This window comes from Molossus molossus, unplaced genomic scaffold, assembly GCF_014108415.1.
Source record: "Molossus molossus isolate mMolMol1 unplaced genomic scaffold, mMolMol1.p scaffold_m16_p_2, whole genome shotgun sequence".
NCBI classification, from domain to species: Eukaryota; Metazoa; Chordata; class Mammalia; order Chiroptera; family Molossidae; genus Molossus; species Molossus molossus.
Window position 1 is genome coordinate 39457474 of NW_023425355.1, and position 19104 is coordinate 39476577.

At 37.8% G+C, this 19104-nt stretch overlaps 1 protein-coding gene across 5 annotated transcripts in view; it reads left to right on the forward strand.

The window, feature by feature from the left end:
• The window catches only part of PAK3 (p21 (RAC1) activated kinase 3), a 420017-nt gene that overhangs the window by 381239 nt on the left and 19674 nt on the right, over nucleotides 1-19104 (forward strand). For all 5 annotated transcript variants that reach the window (XM_036270656.1, XM_036270655.1, XM_036270651.1 and 2 more), the window contains 4 exons: nucleotides 6999-7111; nucleotides 8406-8523; nucleotides 9957-10056; nucleotides 11589-11785. In XM_036270656.1, coding sequence (XP_036126549.1) covers nucleotides 6999-7111; nucleotides 8406-8523; nucleotides 9957-10056; nucleotides 11589-11785 — 528 coding nt within the window. The remainder of the gene's footprint in view (nucleotides 1-6998; nucleotides 7112-8405; nucleotides 8524-9956; nucleotides 10057-11588; nucleotides 11786-19104) is intronic.

Consider the following 19104-nt stretch of genomic DNA (forward strand, 5'->3'; position numbering starts at 1 on the left):
TGATGACACTTTCTAGGTCCCTCCACGTCGTCTCAAAGGATAAGAGATCTTTCTTTCTTACAGCTGCATAGTACTCCATTGTGTATATGTACCACAGCTTTTTTACCCATTCGTTTACTCAGGGACATTTGGGCTGTTTCCAGATCTTAGCTATTGTAAATAGTCCTACTACAAACATTGGGGTACATATATTCTTTCTGATTGGTGTTTCAGGCTTCTTAGGGTATATTCCTAGAAGTGGGAACACTGGTTAAAATAGAAATTCAATTTTTAATTTTTTGAGGTAACACCGTATTGTTTTCCATAGTGGCTGCACCAGTCTGCATTCCCACCAGCAGTGTACTAGAGTCCCCTTTTCTCCACACCCTCACCAACACTTGTTGTTTGATGATCTGTTGATGGCGGCTATTCTGGCAGGTGTGAGGTGATACCTCATTGTTGTTTTAATTTGGATCTCTCTGATGATTAGTGATGTTGAGCATTTCTTCATATGTCTCTTAGCCATTTGTATGTCCTGTTTGGAGAGGTGTCTATTTAGTTCCTCTGCCCATCTTTTAATTGGATTCTTTGGCTTTCTTTTGTGGAGTTTTATGAGCACTCTATATATATTGGAAATTAACCCCTTACCTGATGTATCATTGGCAATTATGCTCTCCCTTACAGTGGGTTGCCTTTCCATTCTGATGATTGTATCTTTTGCTGTGCAGAAGCTTTTGAGTTTGATGTAGTGCCATGTGTTCATTTTCTCCATTGTTTCTGTTGCCTTAGGTGATGTATCAGTGAAAATTCTGCTGCATATGATGTCTGAAATTTTGTTGCCTATATTTTCTTCTAGGGTTTTTATGGATTCATGAGTCACATTTAAGTTTTTTATCCATTTTGAGTTTATTCTTGTGTATGGTGCAAGTTGGTAGTCTAGCTTGGCTTTTTTGCATGTAGCTGCCCAATTTTTCCAACACCATTTATTAAAGAGGCTGTCTTTATTCCACTGTATGCTCTTGCAACTTTTGTCAAATATTAATTGAGCATATTGCCTTGGGTCCATTTCTGGGTTCTCTGTTCTGTTCCACTGGTCTATCTGCCTGTTCTTGTGCCAGTACCAGGCTTTTTTTATTACAGTGACTTTGTACTACGACCTGAAATCTCTTATTTTGTTCTTCTTTTTCGAGATTGCTGAGGCTATTTAAGGTCGTTTTTGGTTCCATATCAACTTTTGAAGTATTTGTTCTAGTTCTGTGAAGTATGTCATTGGTATTTTGATGGGGATTGCATTGAATCTATAAATTGCTTTGGGTAGTATGGACATTTTAATGATGTTAATTCTTCCAATCCATAAACAAGGTATGTGCTTCCACCTTTTTATATTTTTGTTTATTTCTTTTTTCAATAACCTGTAGTTTTCTGCGAATAGGTACTTTATTTCTTTGGCTAAGTTTATTCCTAAGTAACTTAATTTTTTTTTTGCAATAGTAAATGGGATTGCTTTTTAGTTTCTCTTTCTGTGAGTTCATCATTAGTGTATAAGAATGCCGTCAATTTCTTGACATTAATTTTGTATTCCGCTACTTTGCCAAATTCATTTATTAAGTCTAGTAAAATTTTTATGGAGTCTTTGGGGTTTTCTATGTATAGTATCAAGTCATCTGCGAATCATGACAGTTTCACTTCTTCCTTTTTAATTGGGATCCCTTTTATTTTTTCATCCTGTCTGATTGCTGTGGCTAAGATGTCCAGTACTATGTTAAATAAGAGTGGTGAAGTGGGCATCCTTGTCTTGTTTCTGCTGTTAAGGGAAATGCTTTTATTTTTGCACATTGAATATGATGTTGGCTATAGGTCTCTTATATATGGCCTTTATTATGTCTAGTTATGATCCCCCTATTCCCAAATTGCTGAGCATTTTTATCAGAAATGGGTGCTGGATTTTGTTCAATGCATTTTCAGCATCTATTGCTATGATCATATGACTTGTAACTTTCATTTTGTTTAAGTTGTGTATCACATTTATGGATTTGTGAATATTGTACCAGCCTTGGATCCCTGGAATGAATCCCACTTGGTCATGGTGAATAATATTTTTGATGTATTGCTGGATTTGATTTGCTAGTATTTTGTTCAGAATTTTGGCATCTATGTTCATCAGGGATATTGTCCTCTAGTTTTCTTTCTTTGTAGTGCCTTTCTCTGGTTTTGGAATTAGAATTATGCTGGCCTCATAAAAGGAGTTTGGAAGTATTCCTTCTTCTTGAATTTTTTGAAATAGTTTGAGGAGAATGGGTATTATAGTTCTTCTTTGAATGTTCAGTAAACTTCCCCCATGAAGCCGTCCGGGACTTGGCTTTTGTTTGCTGCGTGAGTCTTGATTACATCCTCAATTTCTTTTGCTGTAATTGGTTTGTTCAAGTTTTCTATCTCTTCCCGGACCAGTTTTGGGGGACTATGTGTTTCTACAAATGTGTCTATTTTGCTTAGATTGTCGAATTTGTTGCCATATAATTGTTCATAATATTTGTTAACAATCCTTTGTATTTCTGTGGTGTCAGTTACGATTTTTTTTTCCATTTCTAATTTTGTGTATTGGGGTTCTCTCTCTTTGTTTCTTGGTGAGTCTAGCTAAGGGTCCATCAACCTTGTTTATCTTTTCAAAGAACCAGCTTTTTGTTTCATTGATCCTTTAAATTGATTTTTTGGTCTTTGTGTCATTTATTTCTTCTCTGATCTTTGTTATGTTTTTCCTTCTACTTGCTCTAGTGTTTTCTTTTTGTTTGCTTTCTAGTTCTTTAAGTTTTGAGGTTAGACTATTATAAAATTTTCTTGTTTCTTGAGGTAGGCCTGTAGTGCTATGAACTTCCCTCTCAGAACTGCTTTCACTGCATTCCATAGATTTTTGTGTTGTTGTGTATTCATTTTCATTGGTTTCCAGGAAGTTTTTAATTTGTTCCTTGTTCTTCACTCCATGGTAACCCATCCTTTGTTCAATAACATGCTATTTAGCCTCCATGTTTTCAAATGTCTTTGCATGTTCTTGTTGCAATTGATTTCTAGTTGCATGCCATTGTAATCTAAGAAGATGCTTGCTATAATTTCAATCTTCTTGAACTTGTAGAGACTTAGTTTGTGTCCTAAATGTGGTCTATCTTTGAGAATGTCCCATGTGTACTTGAGAAGAATGTGAATTGTGCAGTTTTGGAGTGTAATTCTCTGTAGATATCTATGATATCCATTTGATCTAGCATTCCAATTAGAGTCTGTGTTTTCTTGTTAATTTTTTTTTTCTAGAATATCCAGTGATGTCAGTGGGGTATTGAAGTCCCCTGCTATGATTGTATTGCTGTTGATTTCTCCATTGAAGTCCTCCAAAAGATTTTTATTATATGTTGGTGCTCCTATATTGGAGCACCAACATATGTTTCCCAAGGTTATATCTTCCTGTTGGGCAGATCCTTTCAATGTTATGTAGTCGCCTTCTTTGTCTCTACTTACAACCTTCATTTTGAAATCTACTTTATCAGATATGAGTATTGCTACCCCAGCTATTTTTTTGCTTTCTGTTTACTTGAAAGTTTTTTTCCATCCTTTCACTTTTAACCTATGTGAGGTGGGTCTCTTGCAAACAACATATATGTGAGTCATGCTTTCTTATCCAGTCAGCTACTCTGTGTCTTTTTATCAGAGCATTCACCATTCACATTTAAGGTGATAATGGATATGTACTTATGTGTTGCCATTTTTGTTAAGTGTGGTTCTATTTTTCTTCCTATTTCTTCTAATTACAGCAGTCTTTTTAGCATATTGTCCAGTACTCGTTTGGTGTTAATATATTCCCTTAGCCTTTTTTCTTGTCTGGAAAGCTCTTTATTTTACCTTCTATTTTGAATGATAACCTTTCTTGATAGAGTAGTTTTAGATTCATATACTTGTTTTTCATGACCTTGATTACTTCACGCCACTCTCTTATATCCTGTAGTGTTTCTGTTGAGAAGTCAGCTGAGAGCATTATGGGGTTTCCTTTGTAGGTAACCTGTTGCTTATCTCTTGCTGCCTTTAGGATTCTCTTTTTGTCTTTAATTTTTGGCATTTTAATTACTATGTGTCTTGGTGTGGGCCTGTTTGGGTTATTCTTATTTGGGGCTCTCTGTGCTACTTGAACTTGAATGCCTTCTTCCTTCACCAAGTTAGGAAAGTTTTCTGTCACTATTTCTTCAAATATATTCTGTAACCCTTGCCCATTTTCTTCCTCATCAGGGATTCCTATGATGTTAATGTTATTCCATTTCAATTTGTCCCACAGTTCTCTTACGTTTTCTTCCTGTTTTTGTTTTTTTGTTTTTCTTTTTAATCTCACCCGAGGACATTTTCCATTTTTTGTTCAGATAAAGTGGGTGGGAGAGAGAGGAAGAGATAGAGAGAAACATCAACATGAAAGGGACACATCAAGTGACTACCACCCGCACATCTTAATCAGGGCCAGGGTCAAACTGCAACAGACGTACTCACCCCTAGTGGGAACCGAACCCGTGTCTCTCTGGACCACAGGCCAATTCTCTTACCACTGAGCAAAACTGGCCAGGGCTCTTCTTGTTTTTTAATTGCTTATTCCTTTTGGATTTCTGATTGATTGATTGATTTTTTTCTACCCTGTCTTTTAATTTACTAATCTGATCATCAGCTTCCTCTACTCTGCTGGTTAGTCCTTCCAACGTGTTCTTAATTTCTGCTATGTCTTTTTTCATTTCCACTTCATTGGTTTTCAATGTTTGTATATCTTTGCTCATGGTGTTGATGTCCTTACTCATGCTGTTGAGCTTCCTCAATAGCATGGCTCTGAACACTACCTCTGATAATTTGCTTAGCTGCATATCATTGATCTCATCTTTGATAGAGTTCTCTTGTTCTTTTATTCAGGAATTCTTTCTTTGTTTCACCATTTTGGTGATCTCAATGGGTTTTGGAGTCTGTCAAATTTTACCTGTGGGTGTTGGTGTTCTGCTGTTTGTGGCTCCCTCTACTGAGTTTGAATGAGCCTGTGTGAGCCCACGTTAAACACAACTGTCAAGTCTTACTTTCCTAAGTCGATTTGCAAGCTCAGGAAAGGTGTATTTATCCTGTAGCTTTTACCTGGTGGCTAGTAGTCTCAGTTACTCAGTGCCTTGGAATGTAGCACTGGTGTTCTGTATAAGAGGATTTCCAGAGGTTTGGATAAATGCTGGTCATTATTCAGCCTCAATTTGCATTTCTTTGCCTCATCTGGGAAAGGCTGAATCTCTGGGGGTGGCGGGCTGCTGCTTTTCCCCACAGCTCTGGGAAATAGCACACTGGCCACAGTCCTTTGTTGCAGCAACTCAGCAAAAACTCTGAGTGCCCTCCAAATCCGGGGTTTCCCCACAGATTTCCAGCCCAGTCTGCCCTCCCTCTGCCATAGCCCCCAGGTGAGTGGCTGTGGATATTTTAGCACTCTTTCCCTGCTCTCTGCACTGTGGAGCAGGCTTGGTCTTTATTCCCCAAGGGCAGTGCTCACAGCTAAGACTGCTGCTGTCCATAGGCTCCTAGAAGCCACCTTCTCGGGCCTCTGCAGATCCTACCAGTGTCCCTGGTTATATGGTCCTGTCCTGTTTTTTTTGTTTTTGTTTTTTTTTCTGTTGCTTTTTTCAGAGTATTTGTCTTTATTTTAATTGTAATTCCATTTGGTCCTGGGGAGATCCTCTGCATAGCTTCTATTCACTCCGCCTCCATTTTCACATCCTCTAATCCTATCTTGTATGCAGCTGGGTCGCACAGGCCTCTCTGCTGCCCCCGTACCCTGCAGGTCTTGTGGGTAACTGGATTGCACAGTACCTTTGGGGACCTGGATCTATGGCTATGTTATGGGCTGCTGGGTCACACAGGCCTCTCTGGTGCCCCCACACCCTCCAGTTCCCTCAGGTGGGCAGCTGTATTGCACCGGTCTCTGGGGCTCAGGCTTCCCACTGCTCTTGTGAGCTACTGGACTGCACAGGCCTCTGTGGAGCCCCAGGTCTAGCAGCTAGTGAATGGGGAGTGCTGCTGCCCTGTGGAGCTCAACTCCTTCTCAGCTTTTACTGTAGTTTTAGGGGATGGGTCTCAGCTGCTGTTCTGTGCTTCTGTTGCCTGGGGATGGATGTCGGCTCCCCAGCCTCTGTTCCTGGGGGTATATTTGGACTCTTATCTGGCTGCTACTTTGGGGGATGGTGCTGGGCTTTGGGCTGTCTGAGGCTTCCATGACAGGTACCTTGGGAGCTGCACTACTGTTCACTGGTCTGTGTTGACACAGAGTGTCCACTAGTCCGATGGTGCCAGGTGTGCTGGTGGGCTCAGGTTGCTGGGCCCTAGCCACTCCCACTGCCTCCTCCCAGGGAAGACCCGGCTGGGATCTTCCAAAATTGTGGGACCTCCCCATGCACAGGGAGAAGTGCCCTGAAGAGCTGCTTAGTGAGGTAGCTGGCTGCTCCCGTCCATAGCACAGGAACCTTCTGCTCTGTGGCTCTGCACTGCTCTGGTTTGGTAGTCCACCTTCATGTCCACTCACACTCTCTCAGATACTAGCACACTCTCTTACACACTCACCCTCCCTCCGGTCCTGCTCATCTGTTTTTAGTTGTTGTTATTAATTCATTTATTTATTTTTGTTACAGATGTTTCTTCTTTTTTCTCCACTGATCCCCTCCTCCCACACCCTCCCCCCTACCCCCAGCTTTGTTGTCCATGTCCATTGTTCATGCATGCATGCATAAAAGTTCCGTAGTTTGACATCTACACCTGAAAATAATGGGTAGTGCTGGGTTGATATTGAAGTTCTCTTTATTGATGTTCGAAGTATCTGAACTGGGTAGTTTACTCATGATTAGCCACAGAAAAAGGGAATGTGTTTGTGGCACTGAGAGAATGCTTAGTAAGATAAAGAATTTGTGTACCCCAAAATATGGACGTTTGATTTTAGTCTAATAATTATAATTGATTCTTGTATTTTAATCACCATTCAGGTGGCCATAAAGCAGATGAATCTTCAACAGCAGCCCAAAAAAGAATTAATTATTAATGAAATTCTGGTCATGAGGGAAAATAAGAACCCCAATATTGTTAATTATTTAGACAGGTAAGTGTTTTCTCTAATTCTGTACTTGTTTTCTTTATGGGATGTCATTTTCTTCACAATTTATTTTATTTTGAGTCTATTATTTTAGCATTCATTCTATAAATATTTCTCAAATGTTACAAATAGTAGAGTATCAAAATCTACTGCTAAATTTGCATCCACTTATCTTTGTCCACCCATCAAACCGTTGAAGACACATTTTATGGTCTTGCTTTTAAACATGTGCAGTTTGTGTAATTTCCTTTTGAAGATCATTACTTCGTGTTGGCAAGAAATAGCCTATTGCATATAGGAGAGGGCTGTGGTGCATTGAACATTTCATCAAGTGTTGTTTGAAGCCAGTGCAGTCTCTGGGTACCTAAGTGAGAAAGGCTGTCTACAATGGCCCTGTTTTAATGGGTGTTTTGTGATTAACTGACAGTGAGGCCTAGGGAATTGAGATTTTAAACTCAAACCTTTTTCCTGGACCAAGTAATTAATGTTTCTTTCATCAGTGTTATTAGCAGTGGGTTATAAATAGGCATTTAAAGACAGCACCAGTTCTTCACTTGTGTCTAACATCTGTCTCATTCAATTTCAATAAGTGACTGTTTAGCACCACTGTACTGTGTACTCTGGGAACTACAAAGGAAATAAGGCTAGGTCTACAGCCTTAATGAGCTTAAGATCTTGCTTTCTGTGTTTTGCACCAGGTAGACCAGTGGTATAGGAGAGGAAAGGGAGACAAAAGGAGAGTCAGATTTTACAGTAGAAATCAGTGTTTCATAAAGTGTCACAACTTACTTCTATCAGAACTGAGACCTCAGCACAATAAATCCATTGCAAACATGAATCTCTTTGATTTAACAACTACTGGAAAACATTTTAGTAGTCAATTTAGTTAAATGAAAAATAGTGCCAAGATCTAAATAAATATCCTATAAATCTGTATACCATGGGCCAGTTCAGTACTAGAAGTCAACATTGTGGCTTGAGTTATCTAAAAAGGTTATTCATTGATCCTGTTCATTGAAACTAACTTTTACAGAATGTAGTAGTCAGATGCCAGAGGCCTGATTGCTCTTTTCCTTCCTCCATGGTCCACAGTCACATCTGATGATCCTCTGATTTCTATGCATATTCTCTTCTAATGTTAAGGAAGTATCTCAATATCACCATCACTGATATTCTCTTCTTATTATGTAATATGACCAAATTCAGAGAGACCAACTGCAAATTGCCTTCTTCATGGGAATATGGAAGAGTCACCACTTTTTTAGGTGTAAGTCAAAGTCTTTTTCTTCTCTTGTTATAGCTACTTAGTGGGTGATGAACTATGGGTAGTCATGGAATACTTGGCTGGTGGCTCTTTGACTGATGTGGTGACAGAGACCTGTATGGATGAAGGACAGATAGCAGCTGTCTGCAGAGAGGTAAGAAAATAGAACATTGCAATGGACAAGAATACTAAAATTGATATTTCTTTCTTTATCTCTGACTATTCAGAATGTGTATAACATCAAAGTAACAATAGCGTATTTTTTCTACTGAAAAAAGTTGGAGAGCCTAAATTCAGCTTAAATCCTAAGGTAATAGCACTCCTCTTCCCCTCCCTCCCCAGCCCCTTATTTATATTAGTTGCTTTGCTATGGATCTTTGAGTTCCATTAAGGCATCCACAGGGTTCAAATTTAAACCTGCATGGTTTTAAGTCTCAGTGAACATGGAAAACAGTAATATTGGCTTGGAACTTCTTTCTGATTTGGAGGAATTTTTACACAGTAGTTATTTTGTCTTGGATCTTCAATGTGAGCCATGTAAAAATACAGACCATGTTATAATCCCATCATTTTCTAGAAGGTAATTTAACCAAGGTCCTCCCCAGCTCTGAAATTAGTTATTTTCACAGAACAATTTGGACATCCTTTATAGCCTTCTAGTATATGTAAGTGTCTGCCTCTTTTCCAATAAGTATCATAATACCTATTTTCAAATTAACCAAGGATATTTAATTATATATTTTTTTCAATATTAAAAAAAAAATTCTTCAGTGGAATTTATCTTAGACATTACCATCATCACATAAATTGTAGTGAGGTTTTCTATAGATACAATAAGGAACTCTGACCCACTAAAACTTAAAAACCAATAATAGGAAAACAAAACCAAATAATTTCAGCTAGTTTTTACTTTATTTTATTTTCAATTGTTTATTTAAATTTCCTCCTTCCTTGTTCTTCTCTCATTCTTATTTCTTCCTCCTTAAACATGCAAACATATCCACTAAACACATATATTTTCTATTCGTGCGCTCAAACTTTTAATATTTAGAGTATATTCAACTCTGGGTCTATTGTTTCCAAGTTCTGGTATTACAGCAGAGCCTTTTCCAAATAAGTACCTATTTTTACTTCATAATGGTCCCCAAAACTAGCTGACTATCAGAAATAGCTCAGGGTACTTGTTTTTAATGCAGAATCCTGGGTTTTACTCCAGAATTACTGAATCAAATCGTACAATGGAAGCAGAACCTTACTACATCTGTTTAAGACCAAGGTGAATTCATATTCCCTAGATACTAGGTACGATTATATTAGTTGGTTACTTTGGCTGTATTAATGATTTAGTGCTACTTACCACACCATCACTCTTCATGTCCTAGTCTGACTCAGGAGCTATAATATGTATAATGCTAAATTCTATCACTGATGTAAATGGTAAAGTGATTTTAAAATGGTGTCAAAGCACTTAGTAATCTATTTCACTTGACAACATAAAATTATATTCCTCCCCAAATGTATCTAGATTAAACTTAATTAAAAATTATTTGTGATATAATTAGAACTTTCTCTTTCCTGATTCAATAGTGCCTCCAAGCTTTGGATTTCTTACACTCAAACCAAGTGATCCATAGAGACATAAAGAGTGACAATATTCTCCTTGGGATGGATGGTTCTGTTAAACTGAGTAGGTATTTTGGGTTTGATGGTGTTTCAGAGAGTATCAGGGGGCTTTTGCTCTTTTACTATATATTTTCAGAAGAAAATAACGATTGAAAGTCATTGGTTTGAAAGCTTTTAGAGCCCAGTTTGAAGTAAATCATTTTTTATTTAATTAATTAATTTATTTTTGTTACAGATGTTTCTCCTTTTTCCCCCACTGATACCCCATCCTCTCCCTCCCCATCCTGTTCCCAGTTTTGTGGTCCATGTGCATTGTTCATGCATACATGCATATAAGTTCTGTGGTTTATCTTCCCCCCGACCCCCTCTTCTGGGGATTGTCAATCTGTACCCCACTTCCATATCTCTGGGACTACCTCGTTCCTCAGACTGATAAATTCATTATATTCCACAAATAAGTGAGATCATATGTTACTTGTCTTTCTCTGTTTGGCTTGTTTCGCTTAGGATAATACTTTCCAGGTGTCTCCATGTCGTCTCAAAGGATAAGAGATCTTTCTTTCTTACAGCTGCATAGTACTCCATTGTGTATATGTACCACAGCTTTTTTACCCATTCGTCCACTGATGGGCATTTGGGCTGTTTCCAGATCTTAGCTATTGTAAATAGTGCTGCTACAAACATGGGGGTACATGTATTCTTTCTTATTGGTGTTTCAGGCTTCTTAGGGTATATTCCTAGAAGTGGGATCACTGGGTCAAATGGAAGTTCAATTTTTAATTTTTTGAGGTAACACCATATTGTTTTCCATAGTGGCTGCACCAGTCTGCATTCCCACCAGCAGTGTACTAGAGTCCCCTTTTCTCCACACCCTCGCCAACACTTGTTGTTTGATGATTTGTTGATGGCGGTCATTCTGACAGGTGTGAGGTGATACCTCATTGTTGTTTTAATTTGCATCTCTCTGATGATTAGTGATGTTGAGCATTTCTTCATATGTCTGTTAGCCATTTGTATGTCCTGTTAGGAGAGGTGTCTATTTAGTTCCTCTGCCCACATTTTAATTGGGTTCTTTGTCTTCCTTTTGTGGAGTTGTATGAGCACTCTATATGTATTGTAAATTAACCCCTTACCTGATGTATCATTGGCAATTATGCCCTCCCATACAGTGGGTTGCCTTTCCATTTTGTTGGTTGTTTCTTTTGCTGTGCCGAAGCTTTTGAGTTTTATGTAGTAAATAATTTTTTAACACTGTGTTCCTGTAGATTTTGACCAGATTTTTTTGGTGGGTGGTGGGTAATATTTCAGAATTTCTCATGACTTTCATCTTCTGAAGGACACATAATTAATTAGAAGACACAAAAATTTGTAAGTTGGAGGTAACTGGACTGAGGTCTAGTAAAAATGACATCACGTCAGTTATTTCAGACCTTTTTAAATTCAGGACCAGCTGAGAGATCAGTTAACAGAAGGATATGAGCTAGGCAGTTGTGGAAGCTCAGTGTCTAACAAAAGAAAGTACAACCGTATCTGAAAATGACCTATTATAAAAGAAAAATAATTTGAAATGGTTTAACTGACTTTTCTTCTCTGCAGCTGATTTTGGGTTCTGTGCCCAGATCACCCCTGAGCAAAGTAAACGAAGCACTATGGTGGGAACTCCCTATTGGATGGCACCTGAGGTGGTGACTCGAAAAGCTTATGGTCCGAAAGTTGATATCTGGTCTCTGGGGATTATGGCAATTGAAATGGTAGAAGGTGAACCCCCTTATCTTAATGAAAATCCACTCAGGGTAAGTCTAAAGAAAACTCAGGTAAAGGAGAAGGCGAAATGTCATTTCTTGTTTTCACCAAAAGTGGCCAGAATGGGCTCTTTATTTGAACAAGTGACATAGAATCTCCAAGTTACGATTTTCATAATTGCTATGAGTTATTTTTAGTTTATGTTAAAATATCTCAACAGTTTTTTTTTTTTTCCTAGTGATTTGATATTAGTATTTCTTTTTTTAAAGAAAGGCAACTTTTATTTATTTATTTATTTTTCTTTATTGATTTTAGAGAGAGAGGAAAGAGAGAGAGAGAGAGAAACACTGATGAGAGAGAACATCAATTGGCTGCCTCCTGCATGCCCCACCACTGAGGATCAGGCCCACAACCTGAGCATGTGCCCTGACTGGGAATTGAATCAGCAACCTCTTGGTGCATGGGTCGATGCTCAACCACTGAGCCTCATCGGCTGGGCAATATCATTATTTCTAATTGCAGGAATCCTTAAAATGTTTCAGGAAAGCTTTCTTCTGTTAAGCAAGCTTTTTTTTTTTTTTTTTTTAAAGCAAGCTGTGGGAATAAAAGAGTAGTTTTATCACATGCTATGGTTAAATGATCTGTCTAGAAAACACTTGCTTTATAATTATTTTAACAAAGTAAATAAATTCATTTCCAGTTCAGCTATAAGTTTTAAAATTAGATTTTGTTTTATTATCAGTAATGGTTTATTGAGCAACAATAGCTTGGTGGGTATTGAATGGAACATAGGGTAGATATAGAGACAGCCTGGTGAAAGTACAAACTTTATTAGAGTCAAGCAGAAAATGAATGGAAAGAGTTTGTGTTGCATAATTCCATTTGCTACTGTAGAATTAGAAGTTTGATCCTTACATGGTCTGGTTATGAGGCAAAGAGTAAGGCTACATCTTTATTCAGATATGCCATTGATTATGAGGGAAAATGGCAATGGGATATGAAAGAAATACTTGCTCAGTACAAAAGTCAGCCAGTACCTGTTTTGTTGTATATAGCCTAAGGTTAAGCCAGAAGCTATATTGTATATATAAAGGTCATCACACTATTGAAAAAAAGAAAATATGCACAGATTCAAATTCTACTTTCAAAATGCATGCAGAGTACATTTACTAGACCTCCAATGCCAAAGGCATCTTGAAAATCGTTTGCATCATTACCACTAAGAGTCTAAATTTTATTGTACCCTTAGTATACAAAAACCATTGTCCTTAGTAAAAGATTAAGTGTTTACACATTAAGCTTATAAAACCCATATTCAAGCCAACTATATGTGGCTTTCTATATACATGTAAAGAAATCTACAAACTAATTGCTTTTGCAGTTGAACATTTTGAAATTGGGGACTATATTCCCTATGTATGTAGAGGAGAATCAGCATCCTCCTCTTCCCCTCCTAATTCCTCTCTGCTACATGTCTTCTTGTCATAGTCCTGCCACTAACTAATTAGAAAACAACAGATAGGAGTGGATACCCTAATGAATGCTGTGGGCTATTGCTCTGGTCTCATAAAACAATCTGGAAGTGAGATATGCACACTGATTAGCTGCCTACAGGGCTGAGTGAACAAGAAATGGCATTTTCCCACCATTTGTGGGTCAGCCCTCCATGAATTTAATCAAGCTCACCCCTGACCTGTGGACCAACACATCAGGATAATTACTTGGACTTGTCCTTATTGTTTAACCTCCTTTGCCTGTTAAGAAATAGCAGTGGGAAAAAAAAAATATCAGGTTTCTTGTTTCCATGAATTTCCTTCTCTAAATCTTTGGAGTTTGGAGGCACTTACAGGATTATGACTATTTTGCTTTCTACATTCTAATGATTAATTTACAACCTGCAAAATTTAAGGATTAAATAAATGGCTGTAAAGCAATTGGCCTCAGTAATGCATTTACTACCTTCTTCAGTTCCCCAATTACAATTGATCGTTCTTTTGCTAGGCCATTAACTGTTAAAAAAAAAAAAAAAAAAAAGGAATCAAGTTTTAATATTTATAGGCATCTTTTACTGGGATTAGAACTCATAATTAACCGTTTATCTCTTAGAATCCACAACCTTGTATCTAAACAAGTACTTGCAGATTAATAAAACACCAGGTTCAAGAAGCCTACATTAAGGCTATATAACAAAAAGACCTGTCAGAAAGACTACCCTGTTGAAATCTACTGATAAGGATGTACTCTAACTTGGCTCATTACTCTCAATGTGTGATCAACCTCCAATGAAATAATCAGCAACCATATTGAGCCAGCCCTCTATCTCTCTGCTAGGCACCAAAAGTACTTTTTCAGTTTTGATTTTAAATATGTTGTCCTTGTGTTCTCTAATGGAAATCACAATGTCTCAGGCAATATGCTCTTATTTGGGATTTAAACAATGCACTCACAGAAACCATGGAGAGATTGGAAAGGAAAACATAACATGAGCCTGTAGGAAGCCAATGTTTTCTTGGATATTGGTTACTAGGCCATGTATGGAGAAATAGAAAATCACACAGCTTCAAGAGAGGTATAAAGGAGAACTAGGTCAGTCCTTATTTCTTTAAAATATTTCCAATACTACCACGCATCCACCACTTTAGGCTTTGAAGAGGAAAAAGGAAATAAGTTCAAGGAAGACAGAGTAATAGAATGTAGCGCATTGATGTAAAAAAACAAAAAATGGCGCATACAGTCAGGCAGATCTGGCTGTGTCCTGGATCTCTGTAACCTTAAGTAAGTCACGTAAAACTTTATATGGCAGCTTTTTCTGTGTAAAATGGGTACAATATCTATCTTGCAGAATTAGTGTGAAAGCTTAATGAAATAACGCATGTAAACCATCTAACACAGTGTCTAGCTCATTGTAGAAAATATATTAGAAGGAGACATTTATATATGGATAAAAATGTGAGAAAGGAAAATGAGAAGAAGATCCTTAGAGTGCTTTTTAATTCATCCATGAGGGGAGACTGGATTCCTCACTTTCCCAAAATTTTCCCCTCTACACTGGCTGTATTCCAATCTCCTCAAGTAATGGAGAGTTCTGTGTGGTTCAGTTATATTATCATGAACAGGTAACACTGAATAGGAAAGGTTAAAGGTGAAGTCTGGGGCTATACATTTGAAGGTTGTTTGCATTTCTCTGGGTTGTGTGTGTGTGTGTGTCTTTGTCATGTCTGTTACAACTGAGTACACTATGAGTATTGCATGTTAACACATCACTGATGCAAGGAATTAGCTACTATCCCCCAGTTATAAAGTGGTTGGGATTCCTTAAAATTTAATTACTCTGTGCTAATTGACCTAATTTGTTTATAAAATGCCTTTTAAAGGTTACAGAATTATTAACTATACTAATGCTATGAGGTTGGTACCCTTCCAGAGACAGAGGGGACAAGCTTCTTCTTCCCTCATATCCTGAAGTCTTTGTACTCAACATAATTGACCTTAGATGTGTTGTTTTTTTTTTGTAAATTTTTTTCTTTATTGATTTTTAGAGAGAGAGGAAGATAGAGAGAGATGGAAACATCGATGAGAAAGAACATTGATTGGCTGCCTCCTGCATGCCCCCCACTGGGGATTGGGCCCACAATCTGGACATGTGCCCTGACTGGGAATCAAACAGGCAACCTCTTGGTGCATGGGTCGATGCTCAACTACTAAGCCACACTGGCCAGGCTACCTTGGACATGTTGTTATGTGACCCATGGACATTTTTAATGCAGTCTCCAATGATGATGTGTCTTGTTCCTTCTGCTTACCAATGTGACTGATATTAAAATCAAACTTTCCCTAAATATGCTAATCAAATGTTGGTGTTCTGCTCATCAACCTGATTTGTTTTTGTTAATTGAAAATATAATTTTTAAAACCCGTGATTATAATGACCTGATTCTAAATAAGGAGACACAGCCCTGGCCGGTTTGGCTCAGCGGTTAGAGCGTTGGCCTGCGGTCCCGAGAGACCCGGGTTCGGTTCCCGCTAAGGGCACGTACCTCGGTTGCAGTTTGTCCCCGGCCCTGGTTTGTCGTGCGGGTGGCAGCCGCTCGATGTGTCCCTTTCACATCGATGTTTCTCTCTCTCTTCCTCTCTCCCCCTCCCACTCTACCTGAACAAAAAATGGAAAAATGTCCTCAGGTGAGGATAAAAAATAAAAAAATAAAAAAAAAATAAATAAATAAGGAGACACAGTCACTTTTCCAGTATAGGATAATACAAATCTTTGGTTTGTTTTTTTCTCAGCACCAAAAGAGTGCCTTTATTAACTTGGCATTCACACATAAAGGGGAAGTTTTTGTCATTGAGTTCTGATGGAATTTGGTATTTGTGAAATGTCTAAGTGACATTGAATTGAGGGCCTTACTAAACCCTGTGGGTGGAGCTCTTTTTACATATACTTTTCCAAACCTTTTTTCTAATTGAGATGAAATTTAAGTGTTCTCATTCTATTTTTGCTGTAAGCATCTATGAAACTGAATCAAACATTGGATCTTTAGAAGAGAGTTATTGGTATCAATTAGAGACATCTGAATGCTAAGAACAGCATGTAGTATAGTATGCAAACCACTGATCCTATAATAGTGGTTCTCCAACTTGGTTGTACATTGCAATTACATGTGGAGTTTCAAGAACCAATGATGTCAAGTTTCCACACCAAGGACTAGACCAAATAAATGCAAAGCCCTGTTGAAAGCCCTTTATAGAAGCCTGTCTAGATTGAAAAACAAATCATCATCAGCCCTCTTGAGCATGGTTATTCAATCAGAAAGGAGTACATTATTATTCTGCCCACATTTCCTCATGTCATCTAAAAATTTGTCATGAGTAACGCTTTCAAAGCCTTGTTGAAATCCTGATGCACTCTCTGACATTCTCTGATTTACCAGTTCAGTAACATGATCAAAACTGAAATGACATTAGTTCAGCATATACTTCCACGATATACCATTTCTTTTTCAATTTTGCCTCTCTTGAAAATGGAGTTCACCATTAAAATGTGCTAGCTACTGAGTACATAGCACGTATTGGTGATAATAAAACTATCAGTCTGACTATGCATGATTAGGAGTGCATTATGTCTATGGCCAGGGAAAAGGGAGAGCAGAAATCTAAATTCAGACCTATTGTCTACCCTAGGAGATTCGTTACTTTCCCTTTTACCACATTTAAAGCATTACACAAATGTTATTCTTATTTTTTATTATAGAACCAGGGAAGTTCTGGTTATGTTGTATTTCTGGAGAAGAAAGTAAAAGCAAAAGAAGAGAATCTCTAGCAACTAAAAAACAGCAACTAAGGACAAAAGTGCTTCTAGCTTCCTCCAGCCACTGGAAATTGTGCTGTGGATTGGAATGTCTGGGTTTGAAGGCGCGTGCTCATTTGGAATTAAAGTCAGACATAAACTTCCTGATCACTAGAGAAGCAAGCATACTTTGCTAGCACTCAGTCAATATTGTTTTGAATGTATTTCAGAAAGAGCTGGGAGCATTCACTTCTTTTTCCATAAGCCGCTATAGAACAGCAAGGTTTATTGATGGCTTGTTGACACGCCTCCTACTTTGAGGGCAAACCTATGCCTAAAAGTAGGGACTAGTTGGGATAACTGCAGATAAAATAATTATATAACTGTAACAGGGTCTCTTTTTAATCAGAACAAAAATATATATCCTGTCAAAAGATAGATAGCTCTTGAGAGTCATTGGTTGTCAGGAATTTAGCATAGTGAAATGGGACCTAACCATAGGGAAGCTACAAGTATCATTTAATTGTAATTCAGAAGTTGATGGTTGAAAGTGGTGAGTTATGACCCTGAAGACAGCCAAAGGAGAAATTGATTCTAAAGAAAACTAAAATCTAAGAGACTCTGACCAGGTGAAGGTGGGGGTAAGGGTGGGGGTAGAAAGATTAAATATTGACTGGGGATTTACTGTTGGCCTAGATTGATATTCTCCTATTCTACTCTTTAAATAAATTCCTCAAAATTTTATTGTGGAAAATTTTGATTACACGGAATAAAAACTAAATATAGGATAATAAACATTTATATACCCACCAGCTAGACTAAACAGTTGTTTTGCCATATTTCTTTTATGTATCTATCTAGCTGTAATTTGCATGTATGCTTTTTTAACTATATTTTTATTGTTGACACTATTATACATGTCCCCATTACACCCCCCTCCCACTCTTCCAACCTCCACCCAGCCTCTGGCCATCACCACACTGTTGTCTGTGTCTATGGGTTATGCATATATGTTCTTTGGCTGATCCCTTCACCTTTTTTCATTTAGTCTTATTATTCCCCAGTGTCCTTAAAGCATGGCTTAGGAATAAGCCAAGGGTATATAATGCTTATTGTCCTAATAGGTTGTCTTTACATGCTGTGCTCAGACTCCAGATGACCCTATAAATAACTTAACAGTCTCAACATAGAGTTTTCAAAGTAAGAAAGTTAAGAAATGTAAAGATTAAGAAAAAAACATGCAATGATTTACCATTGCCTTCTGCTGCATAGGGTGTGTGTCCAACCCACATGTGCCTGGATCCATGGTGTCACAAATCACCAAACACCTATGAAATATAAGTGCCTCTGTGGGGCGCCGATAAAGGTACTAGATTTATAACTAAGGAGTTAAGTCCCTCAAAATCAAAGTTAATTTTAAATATGCAAATCATGGAGTGTGATGATAGATATTTGCCTACTGAAATGCTCACTCATATGTTTTATTCTATGGTTTTTTAAATCTGTGTTTTTTCCAATAAAAAAAAAATGACTTCACCAAGAAAGTCAAGGTTTTCTTAATAACTAAGAACATTTCTAACCTTTATTATCATTTTGAAATACATGTATACCTTTTCCAAACTCATTGCATGATCATATTATAAGCCCTTTGTATTATGGTCAAAGAATACTCTGAGATGTCTTACACAAAAGTTTTTCAGCAGAGAAATTTAACCTGATTAAGGCAGTGTTAGTTCTGTAGCTAGGAGAGCCAGTGTTCTAACATTGGTTTCAAAACCAGAATTACCTGTTTCTTTCCTTCATTTTTGTTTCCCCATCCTTACTTCCCTCCTTCTCTCCTTTCCTCCTTTACCCCTCCCTCCCCCTCCCTCTCCCCTTCCTTCCTTCCTTCCTTCCTTCCTTCCTTCCTTCCTTCCTTCCTTCCTTCCTTCCTTCCTTCCTTCCTTTCCTTCTTTTCTTCTTCTCCTCCTTCTTCCTCTTTTTCCTCTTCCTTTTATCAATTTTTTTTTCAGTGAAGAATTGTTCCAGTGCTTAGATAGCAAAAATCATCAGCACTTTTCATCTAGACATGGCCAATGAATGTGA